The sequence below is a fragment of the Phaethon aethereus genome (genome assembly GCF_964289735.1).
Source record: "Phaethon aethereus genome assembly, chromosome: 25".
In the NCBI taxonomy this organism is placed as follows: Eukaryota; Metazoa; Chordata; class Aves; order Phaethontiformes; family Phaethontidae; genus Phaethon; species Phaethon aethereus.
Window position 1 is genome coordinate 6,096,460 of NC_138601.1, and position 14,227 is coordinate 6,110,686.

At 62.8% G+C, this 14,227-nt stretch overlaps 2 protein-coding genes across 2 annotated transcripts; one reads left to right on the plus strand and one right to left on the minus strand.

The window, feature by feature from the left end:
- Nucleotides 1-1,241: 1,241 nt before the first annotated feature.
- On the minus strand, nucleotides 1,242-2,177 carry LRRC3C (leucine rich repeat containing 3C; the record flags this gene model as incomplete). Its single annotated transcript, XM_082010435.1, has 1 exon — nucleotides 1,242-2,177. Exon 1 carries the CDS (start codon nucleotides 2,022-2,024, stop codon nucleotides 1,242-1,244), a length of 783 nt encoding a protein of 260 aa, XP_081866561.1. The 5' UTR covers nucleotides 2,025-2,177.
- Nucleotides 2,178-12,013: 9,836 nt separating this feature from the next.
- On the plus strand, nucleotides 12,014-14,084 carry ORMDL3 (ORMDL sphingolipid biosynthesis regulator 3; the record flags this gene model as incomplete). The annotated part of the gene is made up of 3 exons (XM_082010417.1): nucleotides 12,014-12,199; nucleotides 13,658-13,809; nucleotides 13,949-14,084. The coding sequence occupies exons 1-3, from the start codon at nucleotides 12,026-12,028 to the stop codon at nucleotides 14,082-14,084; spliced, it is 462 nt and encodes a 153-aa protein (XP_081866543.1). The 5' UTR covers nucleotides 12,014-12,025.
- Between the last annotated feature and the right edge of the window lie 143 nt (nucleotides 14,085-14,227).

The following is a 14,227-nucleotide window of genomic DNA, read 5'->3' on the forward strand; positions in this document are numbered from 1 at the left end:
GGATGTTGGGGCATTTTAGGGGAGATTCAGGCTCCTGCCAGTGGCGCGGGAGTGGGGAGAGGGCGGAGGAGCCGTGGCGGCTCCCCCCATCCCCGCTTCCCGTCACAGTGACCGGTCGGCAGCCTTGCGAGTCCCGGAGCGAGAGGTGGGAGCTCTCCTCCGGCGGATGATCGGAGCAGGCTGGTGAGGGGTGCTACCCGGCTGCCAATGCCCACCCATGCAGTCCCTGGGGAGCACCGAGGGGAAACCCGCTCCCCCCGACATCCCGGCAGGGCTGGACCCACCGCCTGGACCCCTCGGTTCCCCCCGTCAGCACCCACCTCCCTTGGCTCAGCCTCAGGGGAGCTCATCTCCCATTTGCTTCTTATTCCCCATTTGCTTATCCAGGAACGGCGTGCTCCGAGGGGGAAGGTGCTGGCGTTGCCCACCAGCCACCCTGTCTCCGAGCAGGGACCCCCACGCCCCTCGCTCCACCTGGCCCGGGGGTACCGGGAAAGGAGTGGGGAGCCGCGGGGGCTGGGATGGGAGATGGGGTGGCACCGGCCAGCACGAGAGCTGGAGCGGGGCACCCCCCGACCCGACTCCTGCCTTTCCCAACCGACGTGTCCTCACTCCCGCCCTGCCCTTCGGTGCCGCCAGGCTGCGGTCACAGCCCGTGACCCCCCTGGGGCCGGCGACCCGGCAGGGCACCGGCCTCGCGGCCGTACCGCTCCTCCCCGTGGCCCAGCCCTGCCCGCTGCCCATCCAGGCAGGGAGCCAGGCCCCGGCTGCCCCGCGCTGCCAGGAACATCCCTCGGGCAGCCGAGGATAAAACCGGGGGGGATTAAAACACCGATTTCGTTAATGCCCCAAGGGATCTCTGCAAAGGAAATATAAAACTTTTAAATGAAATCTGAACGTCCAGGTTGGTCGGAGCAACGGCCGCATGCCGGGGGGATGCTCGGTGTCTCTCCAGTCCTTCGTAACGCAGAGGTAGCGAGCGGATGCCGTGGTCACTCTGTGCTCACCGCCGATAATCGTCCCTGACCGCAGCCGCTTCGCCCCTCGCTGCGCCAGAGCCAGGCGCCCGCCGGCCGCGGCTCCCACTGCCAGACGCCGCTTCCCCAAGCAGAACAAACCAAATCCGTGACTATTTCTGTGCGATGACGGTGGCTCGTGGCAGCTCCTGCAGCCGTGGCAAGCCTACGGAGCGGCCGATCCCCAGCTCTGCAGGTCCCCGTGTCCTGTGGGATGCCGGTGCCTCACACCACCGTGCTGATAGTGGACGACTCCTCCGACCTCCGCTGCTTGCTGGGCAGGGACTTGAGATACTCCAGGTGCCGCCGGGCGTCCTCCTGGTTCTGCCGCACATAGTAGACCAGGTACGAGATCACCATGGCGAACCAGCCGAACATGGTGACCAGCATGGCGATGTCCGTGGTCTTTTTGTACACGTTGCAGAAGTCCGTGTCGGTGATCACCTGCAGGAAAGCTTTGCCGACGTGCTCCTCCTGCGCGGAGGAGTCACACACGATGCCGCCCGAAGAGCCGGCCACCAGGTCCACCGTGCGGATCAGCTCCTGCAGCCGACAGTCGCACAGCCAGGGGTTGTTGGAGAGGTTGACCTTGGCCTTCAGGTTGCTAAAGGCATCTTTGCTGACCGACACCAGCCTGTTGGAAGACAAGTCCAGAAAGTGCAGGTGCTCGGCCAGGCCCCGGAAAGCCCCGCTCTCGACGCCGGCGATGGCGTTGTGGGACAGATCCAGCTCCAGCAGGAGCGGCAGGTCCCGGAAGGCGTTGCGGGGCAGGAAAGGGATTCGGTTGGAGTCCAGGTAGAGCTTGTTGGTGTCGTTGGGTATGTCTCTGGGGACCTCGGTCAGCCGAGCGTTGCTGCAGCGGAAGGTCTTCAGCCCCTCCTCTTCTGAGGGGTAGCAGCCCTTGGGGAAGGCGGCGGCCGAGCGGAGGCAGGAGGCCAGGAGGAGGAGGCTCTGCAGGAGCAGCCACATGGTCACCGAGCAGAGGAGGACCCGCTCTGCCGCAGGCATGTTGCCATGCGGGCTTTATCACGCGGCTGCTGGCCCGGTGGCTCTCGCCCGCGGTGGTTTCGGCTAGACTCGGTGCATCTGAGACAGAGACAGCAAGGAGACAGCGTCAGGCCGGGGGTGCCAAGAGGCAGAACTGCTGCTGTGCCAGCTGCAAGCATCACGCCCGCCCCGGCGCGGCCTGGCCGTGGGATGGGGACGGGGATGGGGATGGGGACAGGGCCAGCTGGCACGGCTCACCCATCTCCCCATCCTCTACCCATCAGCGGCCCCGCTCAGGGTTCCTGTGTGACAGGATCAGGCCCCAAGAGGCCGAGCAAAGGCACGTCTCCTGCGTGCCGGCAGCTGGGCTGTAACAAACGGAGACGGCTCAGGCTGAGCCAGAGGCGGGGGTGAGCTCCCGCCCCGCCAAGGTCACCGGCGGTTTGGTCACTCGCTCGCAGAAGGCCGATACATCCTGCGGCGCTGGCCGGCGGGATGCGCCAGCGGGCGAGCCCTGGCTCCAGACAAGCAGCCAGGGCTCTGCAGGCAGCCCCCGGGGAACGCGATGGAAAACACGCGTGGGCAGAGGCAGAGCAGGTTCCTGCTTCCCGGCTCTGCTCCCCAGCAGCGCCCGGGGCACACGCAGACACACGCCGGGTTTCCCCGGTTCGAGAGGGCTGGCACAGGCGGGTGGCTGGGCACCACTGTCCCCTGCCTGGTGCCACCCCAGCCGCGGGGCCGGCTGCCCACACCACCCTGTAACCATGGTCCCCATCCAGCCCTTTATTCCGAAGGGGAAAAACGTCAGCAGGAAAGAAACAAAAACAGAAAAAGGAAATTCACTGGAGCTGAGTGTGCAGTGAGTTCCCAGGGTGGCGGCAGCAGATAAGGGCCCCGTCCGAGCCCCGTGAGCGTGCTGCCCGGCTTGCCTAGCCATGGGTCCCGCCGTGTCCAGGGGCCCCAGACCATCCTCGGCAGCACCGCGATGGCAGAGCCATTGAGGCTGGATGCAAGAGCTCTCCCCACCATCCCACGATTCAAGACAGCAGTGTAAAAGGGTGCCCCGTGGCACCCTGTCAGGCAAAAACTGTGCTATGCAGGCACCTCCTGGGCAAGCCTGGCTGCTGCTCCCAGCACCCGTGGCTCCTTGGAGCACCCTGCCACCGGCAAACCCGCTCCTAGGTGCTGACTGGGGCTCTCCAGCGGAGGGGCAGAGGTGCCCACCCAAGGGTGGCCCTGGCAGATGGGCACCGTAACGCCAGCACACCCCAAGGTCACGCCAGTGCGGAGTCGACCCCAGCGCTGCCGCCTCCCCGGGCCCCTCGAGGTGCCCGAGCAGGGACCTGGGCTCAGCACGGCTGCAGGGCACCGGGAACCCCAGCCCCACACCACACATCAGCCAGGCAGGGGGACTGGCCCCCCAGGTTTGCCAGAAGTAACCTGGGGCAAACGCTGCCCCTTGGGACCACCCTCCCGCGGCGCCGCGGGAAAACCACCGGCCCGAGCCGTGACACGGTGACCCGGGACAGGGGCTGCGTCGTCCCCGGGCCCCGGGGACCTCCTCCGGACCCCCGCGGGGGGGATGCGGCTCCCCCGGGCCCCGCGGTGGGGTCGATGGACCACGCACCGCGGCGAAGGACAGGCACAGGCAGCCCCTGCCCCAGCGCCGGGGCCCCCGGCCCACAGCAGGACAGGGGGGTCCCCGGCCCGATCCCGCGGGTCGCCGCCAGCCCCGGGAAGGGCGGCTGCGGTGCCGGGGGCAGGACGGGCCGCCGGCGGGGAGGTTCTGCGGGCGCCGGGATGCCCGGGGCTCCCCTCGGCTCCGCTCCAGCGCCGGCTCCGCTCGGCACCGGGGCCGTTGCGGGCGAGGGAAGCCCCGGTGCTTCCCCAGGGGAAGCTCAGCTCGGCGCGGCGCTGCCGGGGACAGCCCCCCCCGCCGCCCGCCCCCGCCGCCGGGGGGTCCCGGTGCGGACTCACCTGCCGTGCGCAGCCCCGCGGCGGCGGAGCGGCCCCGCGCCCCGGGCCGGAGCGGCCGCGCCCCGCGCAGCGCGGCGGGCCCGGAGCCGGCGGCGGCGGCGGGGCCAGTGGGCGGGATCCTCCGCCCGGGCCTCCCCGGGGCTCCCCGCCCCCGGCCCGCCCCGCCGGGGGGGGCCGTACAGCGCTGAGCACCCCCGGCCCCGCACCCGGGCCCTTTCTAGCCCCCCATCCCGCGGAAGAGCCTCTGCCCCGCGACCCGGCACGGGGGAGGGGGACCGGGGAGACCCGGCGAGGAGCTGCCGGGACCCCAGGGGCAGCCGGTGCATCCCGGGGAGCTCCACGCCCCTCGCCCCGCCGCGCCCCGCCCCAAACCCTGGTGGGAGCACCCACGGCAACCCCGACCCGCCCCCGGGCGCTGGGCGCCCCCCTGCTCTGCCCCCCGCCGCCACCCAGGGCCCCCTAGGGTCCCCCGCCGCAGCCCCTCGGGAAGAGCAGGGGACCCCCGACCTCCCGCCGCGCCCTCCCTCCCGCAGCCTCCCCCCCGGCCCCGGCATCGCTTACCCGGGGAAACCCGAGCCGCGGTGGGCAGCGGGGGGGGCAGGGGCCGGCCCCGCGGGGGGCCGGAGCGGGCCCCCAGCCCAACCCCGAGCCGCCCGGTCCCGGGCTCTCTGGGCTGGGCAGCAGCTCGGGGCTGCGCGGTGCCTCGGCGCCCCGGAACACCGGCGGGGCCGGCTCAGGACCATGGAGAGCGGCCGCCGTTACCGGGCGGGCGCCGGTGCGCCCGGCCCCGCCGAACGGGACACCGCGGCCGGGGCCCGTGCCCTCGCCGTGCCGCCGCCGGCGCCCCGGCCCCGGTTCGCCCCGGGGGGACGGCCCTGCCCTGGCTCTCGGGGAGGATAAGCCGGCCTGGGTCCCGGCGCCATGAGGGGAACAAACCAGATGGGAGAGGCGCAGCTAGACGCTCCCAGAGACCCCCGCACTCCCCGGGACCCCCACACTCCAGCCGGGGCCAGGCAGGGAGGACGGGGCCAGGGCCGAGCCGGTAGCACAGCGGGATCCCGATCTGCCCCAGGCTCTGCACCTCAGGGTCAGGATTTGCCAGGACAGAGGGTCAGCACGTGCCGGGGCAGCCGGGACCGCGTCCTGCCCCGGCACCAGGCCGGTGGCCCAGAGGGGCTTTGGGCTGCCCCCGGAGCCTGCGCTGGGGCTGGGAGCCGAGCCAGGCTCAACACAGGGCAGGGCTGGCCTGGGACGCAGCCGGGAGCCGCGATGCTCTGGGCACTTTTGCTGGTGTCTCCCCGTTTGGCTGGGCAGCGGAGGGGCCTTGTGCTGCCTCTCACCGGTCCCACTGCCATGCACGGAGCGGGAGCAGCGCTGGGGCTGCAGCAGCGTGGGGCCGGCTCTGATGACACAGCCGCCCGCCGCGGGACGGGCCTGCAGGAATCGAGGGGCCAAGGCAGCAAGAGGGGGCTTGGCGGTGCTGAGCTTTCAGCGGGTCCCAGCTCACACCAGGACCCAGAGCGGTGGAGGGTCGCTGCGGCAGCGGGCAGAGACCCCGGAGTGGGAGCAGCACCGGGAGGGGGGTCCCACATGCCGGGACCCAGCACCTGCCAGCCTGAAAACCCAGCGCCTGCAGTGCAGCACGACCCCACGCAGACCCTTCCTCGCCGCAGCCGCAGCAGGACTGGCTAAAAATAGCCGTCAGCGGCTCCTTGCTGCCACTGCGGTGCTAAATATAGCCGGTATTGACCAGGCAGAGGGACTGGCAGCCCAGGAGAGCGGCCGGGAGTGAGCGAGGCCTGGGAATCCATATGGGAATTGCCCCGCTGAGCACGGGGAACACGCTGGTCCAGGCAGCTGCCGGCCCGGGCTGCGGCCGGGGCCGGATCCCCCGGGGAAACCCCCCATCCCCGGCACCGGGGTTCCCTGGGCAAGCGAATCCGGTCTGGGGAGCCCAGGGAACGGGTCCCCCCGCCGCACTCGCACCAGCAGCGAGAGCCTGCCTGCTGCATCACTGAGAGGGATTAATATTTATGGGTGTTTAAAAATAGCTGTCGCATTGTGCTTCCCCCTCACGTGCGGAGTCAGCGGGATGCGGGGAAGCTGCTAAATTAGATGTCACCGCACAGAGGGAGCCGCTCAGTCAGGCAGCAGCGGGGATAAAAATAGCGCCTGCCGTGCGCGCGTGGCTGTCCTGCAGAGCAGGGCCGGCTCCCGCGGGATCCCCCGCCTCCGCATGCCGGCATCCCTGCACCTTGCCCTGCCAGCGAGAGCACCCCGGAGAAGCCAGGCAGGGACCGGGTTCTCCCGCCCAGCAGCCGCAGTGCCCAGCAGCAGCCCAACGGCTGCTTTTACCGTGCGCATGGCCCCCCCCAGCACCCAAGGCCCCCCGGGAGCAGCCGCTGGTGAGCAGCCCCGTGCCCTGCCAGCAGCACGGGGCCCTCGCCGTGCCCAGCCGGCACACAACCGCCCGGTGCAAGCCAGCTCAGGCCTGGAGCCGGACGCGTGGCTGGTGCGGAGGCCAGATGGACACACACAGCGTGCAGAGCTCAGCCCAGGAGCCCTGTGGGGCCGGAGGAATCCTCTGTTTCTTCCGTGCAGAGCAGCGCTGCAAACCCACCCCGGCCAAAACCAAAACCCCTCAGATGGGCTTCGCCGAGTGGCCAGGGAGGGCTGTGAGCACCCAGGCAAGGCCGGCGGGCCGCGAGCGGCACGGGCAGAGCTGCATCCGCGAGGTGGGCAGCCGGGAGACCCCGCTGCCGGGCGTCGCATGGGGGGCCGGGGGCTCCGCTCGGGCCAGGGCCCCGGCGCAGCTCCGCTCGGGGGGTCTGCAGCACAAAGCGGCTTCACCGTTGGGCGACGGCGCAGCACCCGCCGCTCGGAAGAGCCGGCGGCGGCTGGTGTGCACGAGGCCCCGCACCCAGGGCAGCGCGCACCCGGGGGCCGCGGCCGCGCCACGCGCTCCGACGGTCGCGCAGACAAAAGCAGGGCCAGGTGGTCCCCCCCGCGCTCCAGCGCAGGAATCCAGCGCTCCCGGCCCCGGGCCTCGGCCGGGGGCCCGGCTGCACGCCGCCGGCCTGCCGCGGGCGCCTGGCTGCGGCCGAGCCCCCCGGCGCGGGGCGGGCAGGGCTGGGGTCCCGCGGCCAGAGGAGCCACCGGCCACGGGTGCACGAAGCCAGCGGAGGGGCAGAGGACCCCTCCCCGCCGCCGCCCCAGGGGCGCGGGCCGCTGGCCGGCCCCGCGGCGCACGGTAAGACCGCCCCCGGGCCGGCCTCTCCCGCGGCGGGCGCGGCGCTCGGCGCTGCCGGGACTACAGCTCCCGGCGTGCCGCGGCGGCGGGGCGGGCCGGGCCCAGCTGCCCGCCGGGAGCGCAGCCGGGGCGGCGGGGTGCGCGACGGAGAGAGCCCCGGCCCCGCCGAGCCGGGCCGGGCCGGGCCGAGCCGAGCGGCGGTGAGTGCGGGCCGGGCGCGGCGGCGCGTCCCCGGGGGTACGGGGTCGGCCCGGCCGCCTCGCCCCCTCCCCGGGAGCAGGCGGCGGCCGAGCCTCGCTCCCGGCCCGTGGGGCAGCGCGGGGAGGCGGGGGGGCAGCGGGAGCGGGGGGAGGTGTCTCGCGTGGGCCCGTCCCGAAAGAAAAACACCCGCAAGAAATAAAAAAGCAGCTGCTGAGATGGAGCCAGAAAGCTCCCAGAGGATGGGGGGAGGGGTGGTCTCGCGAGGGCGTGGGTGGCCCCACGGTCACACTGTGCAGGGCCAGGCCGCGGGGAGCCCGGGGTCCGGGAGCCCAAGCCCAAGTCCCCACGCCCGAGCCCCCACAGTGCCTGGAGAAACCTGAGGCACAGCTTCCCCCCACATGTCAAAAACTTCCCTTCAGAATTTAGCAGAAAAGGCTGGGGACAAGCAGAGCCCCAGCTGCTCCCACGCAGGATGGCTCTCGCTTCTCCTCAGCCCCCCGTTTCTGCTCGCCGCCCTCCCGTCACCTCCACCAGCTCCGGGCCCTCCTGGCTGCCCGAGGAGGAACACAGCAGCGCTGCAGCTCAGACATGTTAAAGTCCGTCGGCGAGCCAGGGCTGGAGCGGGACCCTTCGTCTGACCTCCCCCTCGGCTCCCTCCGCTATCGGCCGTGTTCACCAACAGCTCTGATGTACCCGATGCTCTGGTTCAAACGCTGATGCCATCTTGCAAAGAAGGGTTTGAAATACTCGCTTGGGCGATGGTGGTTGCTGTTGCTGCCAGAGATCGGGATCTCGGCTCCTCGGAGGCTCCGTGGGATCATAATCACTGGCAGTTTGGGAACACTGGGGAAGATCCACCGAGATACACGCCTGAGCTTCGAGCTCTCCTTCCCTCCGCCGGCCCAGGTGAAGCTCCTGCATGGGGCTGGGGCACAACGGTGTGCCAGGCCCAGGCACGACCCTGCGCCGCCCTGGGGAAGAGCTGTGGGAAGAGCAGCACGGCTGCCGAGCACCGATGGGGCTGCGGCACCGCCGAAGCACAAGGGGCCAGGATCTAGATGGGGGTCCCGCACCTCTGGGGTAAAAGCCACGGTGGGGAAGGGACCACGCTTTGGGGCGCTGGCAGCACGGCTGCAGTGGGAGGCTCTGGGTCCTGCAGCAGCTGATGGATGACAAAACGAGTGGCGCACCACTGGTGTTGTTTTGTTTCCCCATGCCTCACAGGCGGGGAGATGCTCTCAGGCAGAAGCTGCGCTGGCAGCCCCCAGACTTGCTCCAAGCCCCATAGCAAGAGTCCTTCCCCACAGAGCTGTGGACAGCGAGCTGGCACAGCGGCGCGCAGGAGGTCGGGAGCAGGACACAAAGGATCAGGCAGAGGAAGGGCTCAGCTTCATCACAGCCCACCGTTTGCCTCTGACCAGAGTTCCGACTTTTCCCCTCCTTGGATGGACACGGTCCAACGTCAGCGCAGCCCTGACCTTCACACTCGGTCTGGTGAAACATTAAAGCTTTTCTGTCCCCAAAAAACCCCGCTGCACAAGTGGGAAAGCAGAGCTTCACAGCCAGCTGCTCCCAGGGGAGCTGGAGTTCCTCCCACTGTTGTGTTTCGCCTTGTTTTTCCTGCAGGTGAACAAGTCCCTGGTGTAAAATCAGAAGGCAAACAACATGGGATCTGGGATGGGGGTAGGGATCAGAGCTTTGAGAACTCACGCTCCCCCAGCCAGGCTTTTGCAATGCTGTGCAGAGCGGCATGTGCAATCCAAAGTGAGCGCAGAGCTTGGGCAAGGACTGCAAACACCAGTTCAGAACTGGAAGAGATTCACAGATGAAATATTAAGGTGGAGAAGGACAGAACTGGAGAAGCACACGGAATTACCCTCATCATAGGACCTAACACTTGACAGCTCCCTATCTCTCTCACAAGAACGAATTAGCCTCTTGTACGTTCTAGCGCTTCACCCATCTAATACTCGTTTTTACAAGCAAGGAAACTGAGGCACAGGGAGGAGAACTGCTTCACATATGGCTTCGAAGTTTGGCCCGTTGCCACCCAGCTGCAGGTTTGCAACTGCCCTCATTTGCAGGGGGGACCAAGTAGAAGTTGCTTATTGGTTTTTGAAAATTACACTCGTGGTTGTCCTCCAAGGGAAATTCCACTTTATTAGTTCACATGCAGGATGCGCTTCTAGCTGCAGGCCTTGCAGGAAGGCCTGCTAGCTTCCGTAGCCTCTGCGTAACGGCATCGTTTCAAGAAAAGAGGGTCCTGAAGAGGCCACCTGATCAACTCCCCCATCCCAAAGAGGAATCTTAATTTTCTATTTATGAAACTTGAAGCCTCTGGCTAGACCACGGGTCACTTTCTGCAGGCAGCCTGTTCCGACATCAGTCCTTCCGCATTATCGAGTTGCTCTGAGTCCCAGTCGTGCAGTTAACTCCACTGCACAATTTGTCTCCCTTCTCAGTGCAGCTGTCTGTTAAGGGTTTGAGGACTATTCCTCATGTCCCTCTCCAGTGTTCTCTAGACTAAACAAACCCACTCCCTTCAATCTGTCCTTGCAGGTCACGTTTTTCCTACACCCCTGCTTATTCTCGCTGCTCTCCCCTGGACTGGCTCCAGCTCTTCCCTGAACTGGACAGTATTCTAGCTGAGGCCTTACCAATATCTAGGAGAATTATTCCCTATGTCTGGCAAACAGCACTCCTGTTTACGCATTCCACAGTGGTGTTTGCTTTTTTTTGTTGTTGTTGCAACAATATGACTTTTTTGACTCATGTTTATGCTTCACTGCAACTGCTAGATTTCTTTCTGAAAGCCCTTAGGAATTGCACCAGAATAAGGATGGAGCTGCTCCCCGTGCTAGGGCTGGAGTGCCAAACCCTGGCTGCAAGTCCTGCTTCCAGACCAAGCTTCAGGCTTTTCCCTGGAATATCCAGTAGCCAATATCCTTTGACCCAGAGATGGATGACAAGAAAACAAGCGCTCCACAGACCTGCAAACCTCTTTTCTGGTAACAAAAACCTTCTCCAGATATAAGCCCCCCAATTGACACCTCGGTAGCAGAGGTAGGTGAGCGCCGTTCAGCTCACCTAGCAGCCCTGCCTCACCAGAGCTGCCTGCGCAGTGGCAAGAGGCTTCAAAGTTACAGTGAGCGTCCCAGGAGCAGCAGAGTCAAGCATTCACTTTGTGTCCTAGCCCTGGGCAGGAACAAGGGAGAACGTCAGCTTCTGAAACAACGCAGGCCCAGCACTCTGCAAGGGAACTCAGAACAGCTGGCAGCGACATGCAGAGCGTAATGTTAGATCTGGCTCGGACTCGCCTCCTGAGACTGAAGACTGTGAGGGCTAGAGAGAACAGCGACGCCGCCTTCCAGCTGTGGGAACCAAGGCAGCAAAAACACAAGGCTAGACAGCAGGAAACAGCCCTCACCTCAGGGTCCTCCGTACAAGGACAGACCCTACTATCTAATGAAACCGTATCTCCGTGGGACAGGGACAAAGATGATTTTACCCAAGAACTTCCCTGATCTCGGTGTAAAGATATTCAGCTTTACAGCGGTTCTAATTTGTGCTATTTCCTGTAATCCCTGGAAACCAGTAAACCAGAGCTCTCATCTTCCCAGAAAGCCTTAAAGCTGACCAATACCTGCTGCTGTGCTATCGGTGCAGCAGTCCAAAAAGCCACTCTGATACCAGTGTTGTCTGTAGGGCACCACTCCAAAGACTTGCTCCTCTGGGAGGATGACACTGTCTTGCTTCCTCGTCTTCCTGGTATTGTTTAGAAAAACATCTCTCTCTATTCCTCCTACGTGGCAGCTGCTCTTTCCAGGTAGGGGAAAAGCAATGTCCTCTGCAGCTCTTGCTACTGAAATAACCTCCCAACACATTTTTCCTGGTTATCTCTAACTTTTGATGTTCCTCAAGAAGAATCTCACTCCTTCCCTGCGGGGGAATTTTTTTGTTACTTTTTTCCACCCCACTTCGTAAGTCTTAAATTGGAAGGCAACACATGTAAGCCAGACCAGGAGACCAGAAAGCCTCTAGAGCTGTGCAAAACCCTGTTAATTTAGCTGAACTAATTAGATCTGTTGACATAGAGCCGCTGTGCCTTTATTCTGCAAATACCTGTGTTCTCTTTTTGAGTTTAAGGTATGAACCCCTAAACATGTAAGAAGCTTCACATGCCAAGCACTGCCATGATTAACACTGTGGTGATGACTCTGAAGTATTCATTTGAGTCTTGTCAGGCAGTCGCAGGATTGAACCTTGACTTCTTCGTTCCAGGAAAACGTTTTAGCAGATCACAAGCTTCTGTCACAGATGGGCTTCCCACACATTATTCCCAAATCTCAACTGCTCCCAGATTTAGCTTCCCCTCGAAACATCAGCTCTACAAATGGAAATAACAAGGTGCAAAGAAGTGAACTGCCTTACGATTTTTATAGCAAACAACAGATTTCAGGTCTGCTTAACAGCAAGACGGTGCTCCACCCACGCTGTGCTCACCTGAGCAATTTAGATGGAGGGCTACCACGATCCGAGTACTGACCTGATGCTGCTTTAGTTTCAGGGGTGTCCGTCTGACACAAGAGCCAACATGAACGTGGGAACAGCACACAGCGAGGTGAATCCCAACACCCGTGTCATGAACAGCCGGGGCATCTGGTTGTCCTACGTCCTTGGAATTGGCCTGCTGCATGTCGTACTCCTGAGCATCCCGTTCTTCAGTGTCCCTGTGGTTTGGACTCTTACCAACATCATTCACAACATGGTAAGGGAACAGTGTGGCTGGCTTGACTTCCCAGGGCATGGAGGGGTAACCTCTCAGCACCAGCTGCTCTTTTGAGAGCAATCTAATAAGATTCTTGTTGAAACAATTCCTTTCTCTGTATTGCCAAAGATGCAGGGTAAGTTACTCAACCTCCACCCCTCAGACAGCACCTTTGCCTCTAGGTCATATATTTAAATCCAGCCTAGGTACTGATGAGACAGCAGACATCTGGTGAGGCTGCTCAGAGGGGACGCTGAATTCATTTGCCTGCAGGGTAAGTCCCTTTGTCACATCCCCCTTAACAGAGGAGTAGTTGTGACAGGCCAGCTTTCACTTCGGTTGGTACAATCTGAATCGGCCTCATGAGAGTTAAGAAAACAAGATTAAAATGTAAACTTTGTTCTGCTTAAAGCAAAAGATTAGTTCAGAAACAGATTCTCCCCTTCTAAGGATCAGGTACCAGAATGGATGGGTGTCAAGTGCTGTGCTGGGGGTGCAGGCACCGGGGTTCCCATGATGCCAGCAGCTGCTGTGTTTAACTGGTCCCTTCTGTGCCTCCACCATCCCACTGCACAAGTCTTGGTGTGCTGGGGCCCTAGAGCGGAGGAGCAGACCTCTCGGCAGCCATTCACCCTCAAAGCACAGGGGACAAAATGCTTTAGAGATGCAGAAATTAATTTTGCATCCTTTATTTAAAATAACGTCTCAGCCCGAGATTATTCCACAGACAAAAATGAAACCCTTAAAGGGGACCCTCATGCTAGTGTTATTCACATCTCTATCAGGGTCGGGGGGAAAGAAAACCCACACACAAACACAGAACTACCAGCTAGAGCTGCCTGGAGCTCAGTTCACAAGCTGCCTGCTTTTCATCCAGCTCCTTCCCCTTCTGTGGCAGCTTAAACAATTAGGTCCTGGGAACAGAAAGGAGTTTAAAGGCCAGCAATAGCTATACTTAAAAGACACGTGATGTAGCCAGACACTTGCTGTTATCTGTGACTTGTGCTCCACTTCAAGTAGTTAACTCGTAATCAGAGCGGTAGCAGACCCTCACTGCCCGCAGCTCTACCAGCACTTTTTTAGGAAGCATTTAGCATTGCTGTTGCACGGTAGAGCGAGCCCATGCTAATCTCCTGATCCCAGAGATCAGAGTGCTGTAATCTTGCAACCACCTTCTTGGCTTATGCCCAGGAGTTGAACGAACGGCCTCACGTGTAACAGCCAAGCCTGAACTAGCCCCGGCTAGTGGCCTTCTACCCTAACTCTCACTGCTTTGTTAGCTGCTGCAAGTTCAAGCGTGTTTTCCAGCAGCGACGATGCAACCCTCTAGTGGAACAGCGCGCTGGTGCAAGCTCCCACAGCTGTGCTGTTCTTGCTGAAGTTGAACATTTCTGGTGGTGTGGCGAGGGGCGTAGAGAACACTGCCTCTGCTTCACACTGCATCTGTATTCACTACAGAGCATGTACATCTTCCTACATACCGTGAAAGGAACTCCGTTTGAGACTCCGGACCAGGGGAAGGCTCGGCTGCTGACGCACTGGGAGCAGATGGACTACGGCGTGCAGTTCACAGCATCGCGCAAGTTCCTGACCATCATGCCCATTGTCCTGTGAGTACTCCGGGGCAGCTGAGCTGCGATGCGCGCCTGTACCGATCACCGCTTCTGCTGCATGTGCTGTGCTGGGAAACAGAAAAATGAAGTGCTATAATTCAGTTTCCCCTCTCTCTCCCGTTCCCCTCCTCTCCAGGTATTTTCTAACCAGCTTTTACACAAAGTATGACCGGATACACTTCATAATCAACACCATCTCCCTTATGAGCGTCTTGATCCCCAAACTGCCTCAGCTTCACGGAGTCCGGATCTTTGGGATCAACAAGTACTGAACTGCGTGGCCAGAGCGAATGGAAGAGGAGCAGGGGAGAAGGGGAAGTTTCTTCTCTCTAGTCCTGTTTCTTCACCCCCACGCACACTGGGATATAATTTCACAGCGGCTGTTTAAATGCAGTATCCAATAGACATATACCGC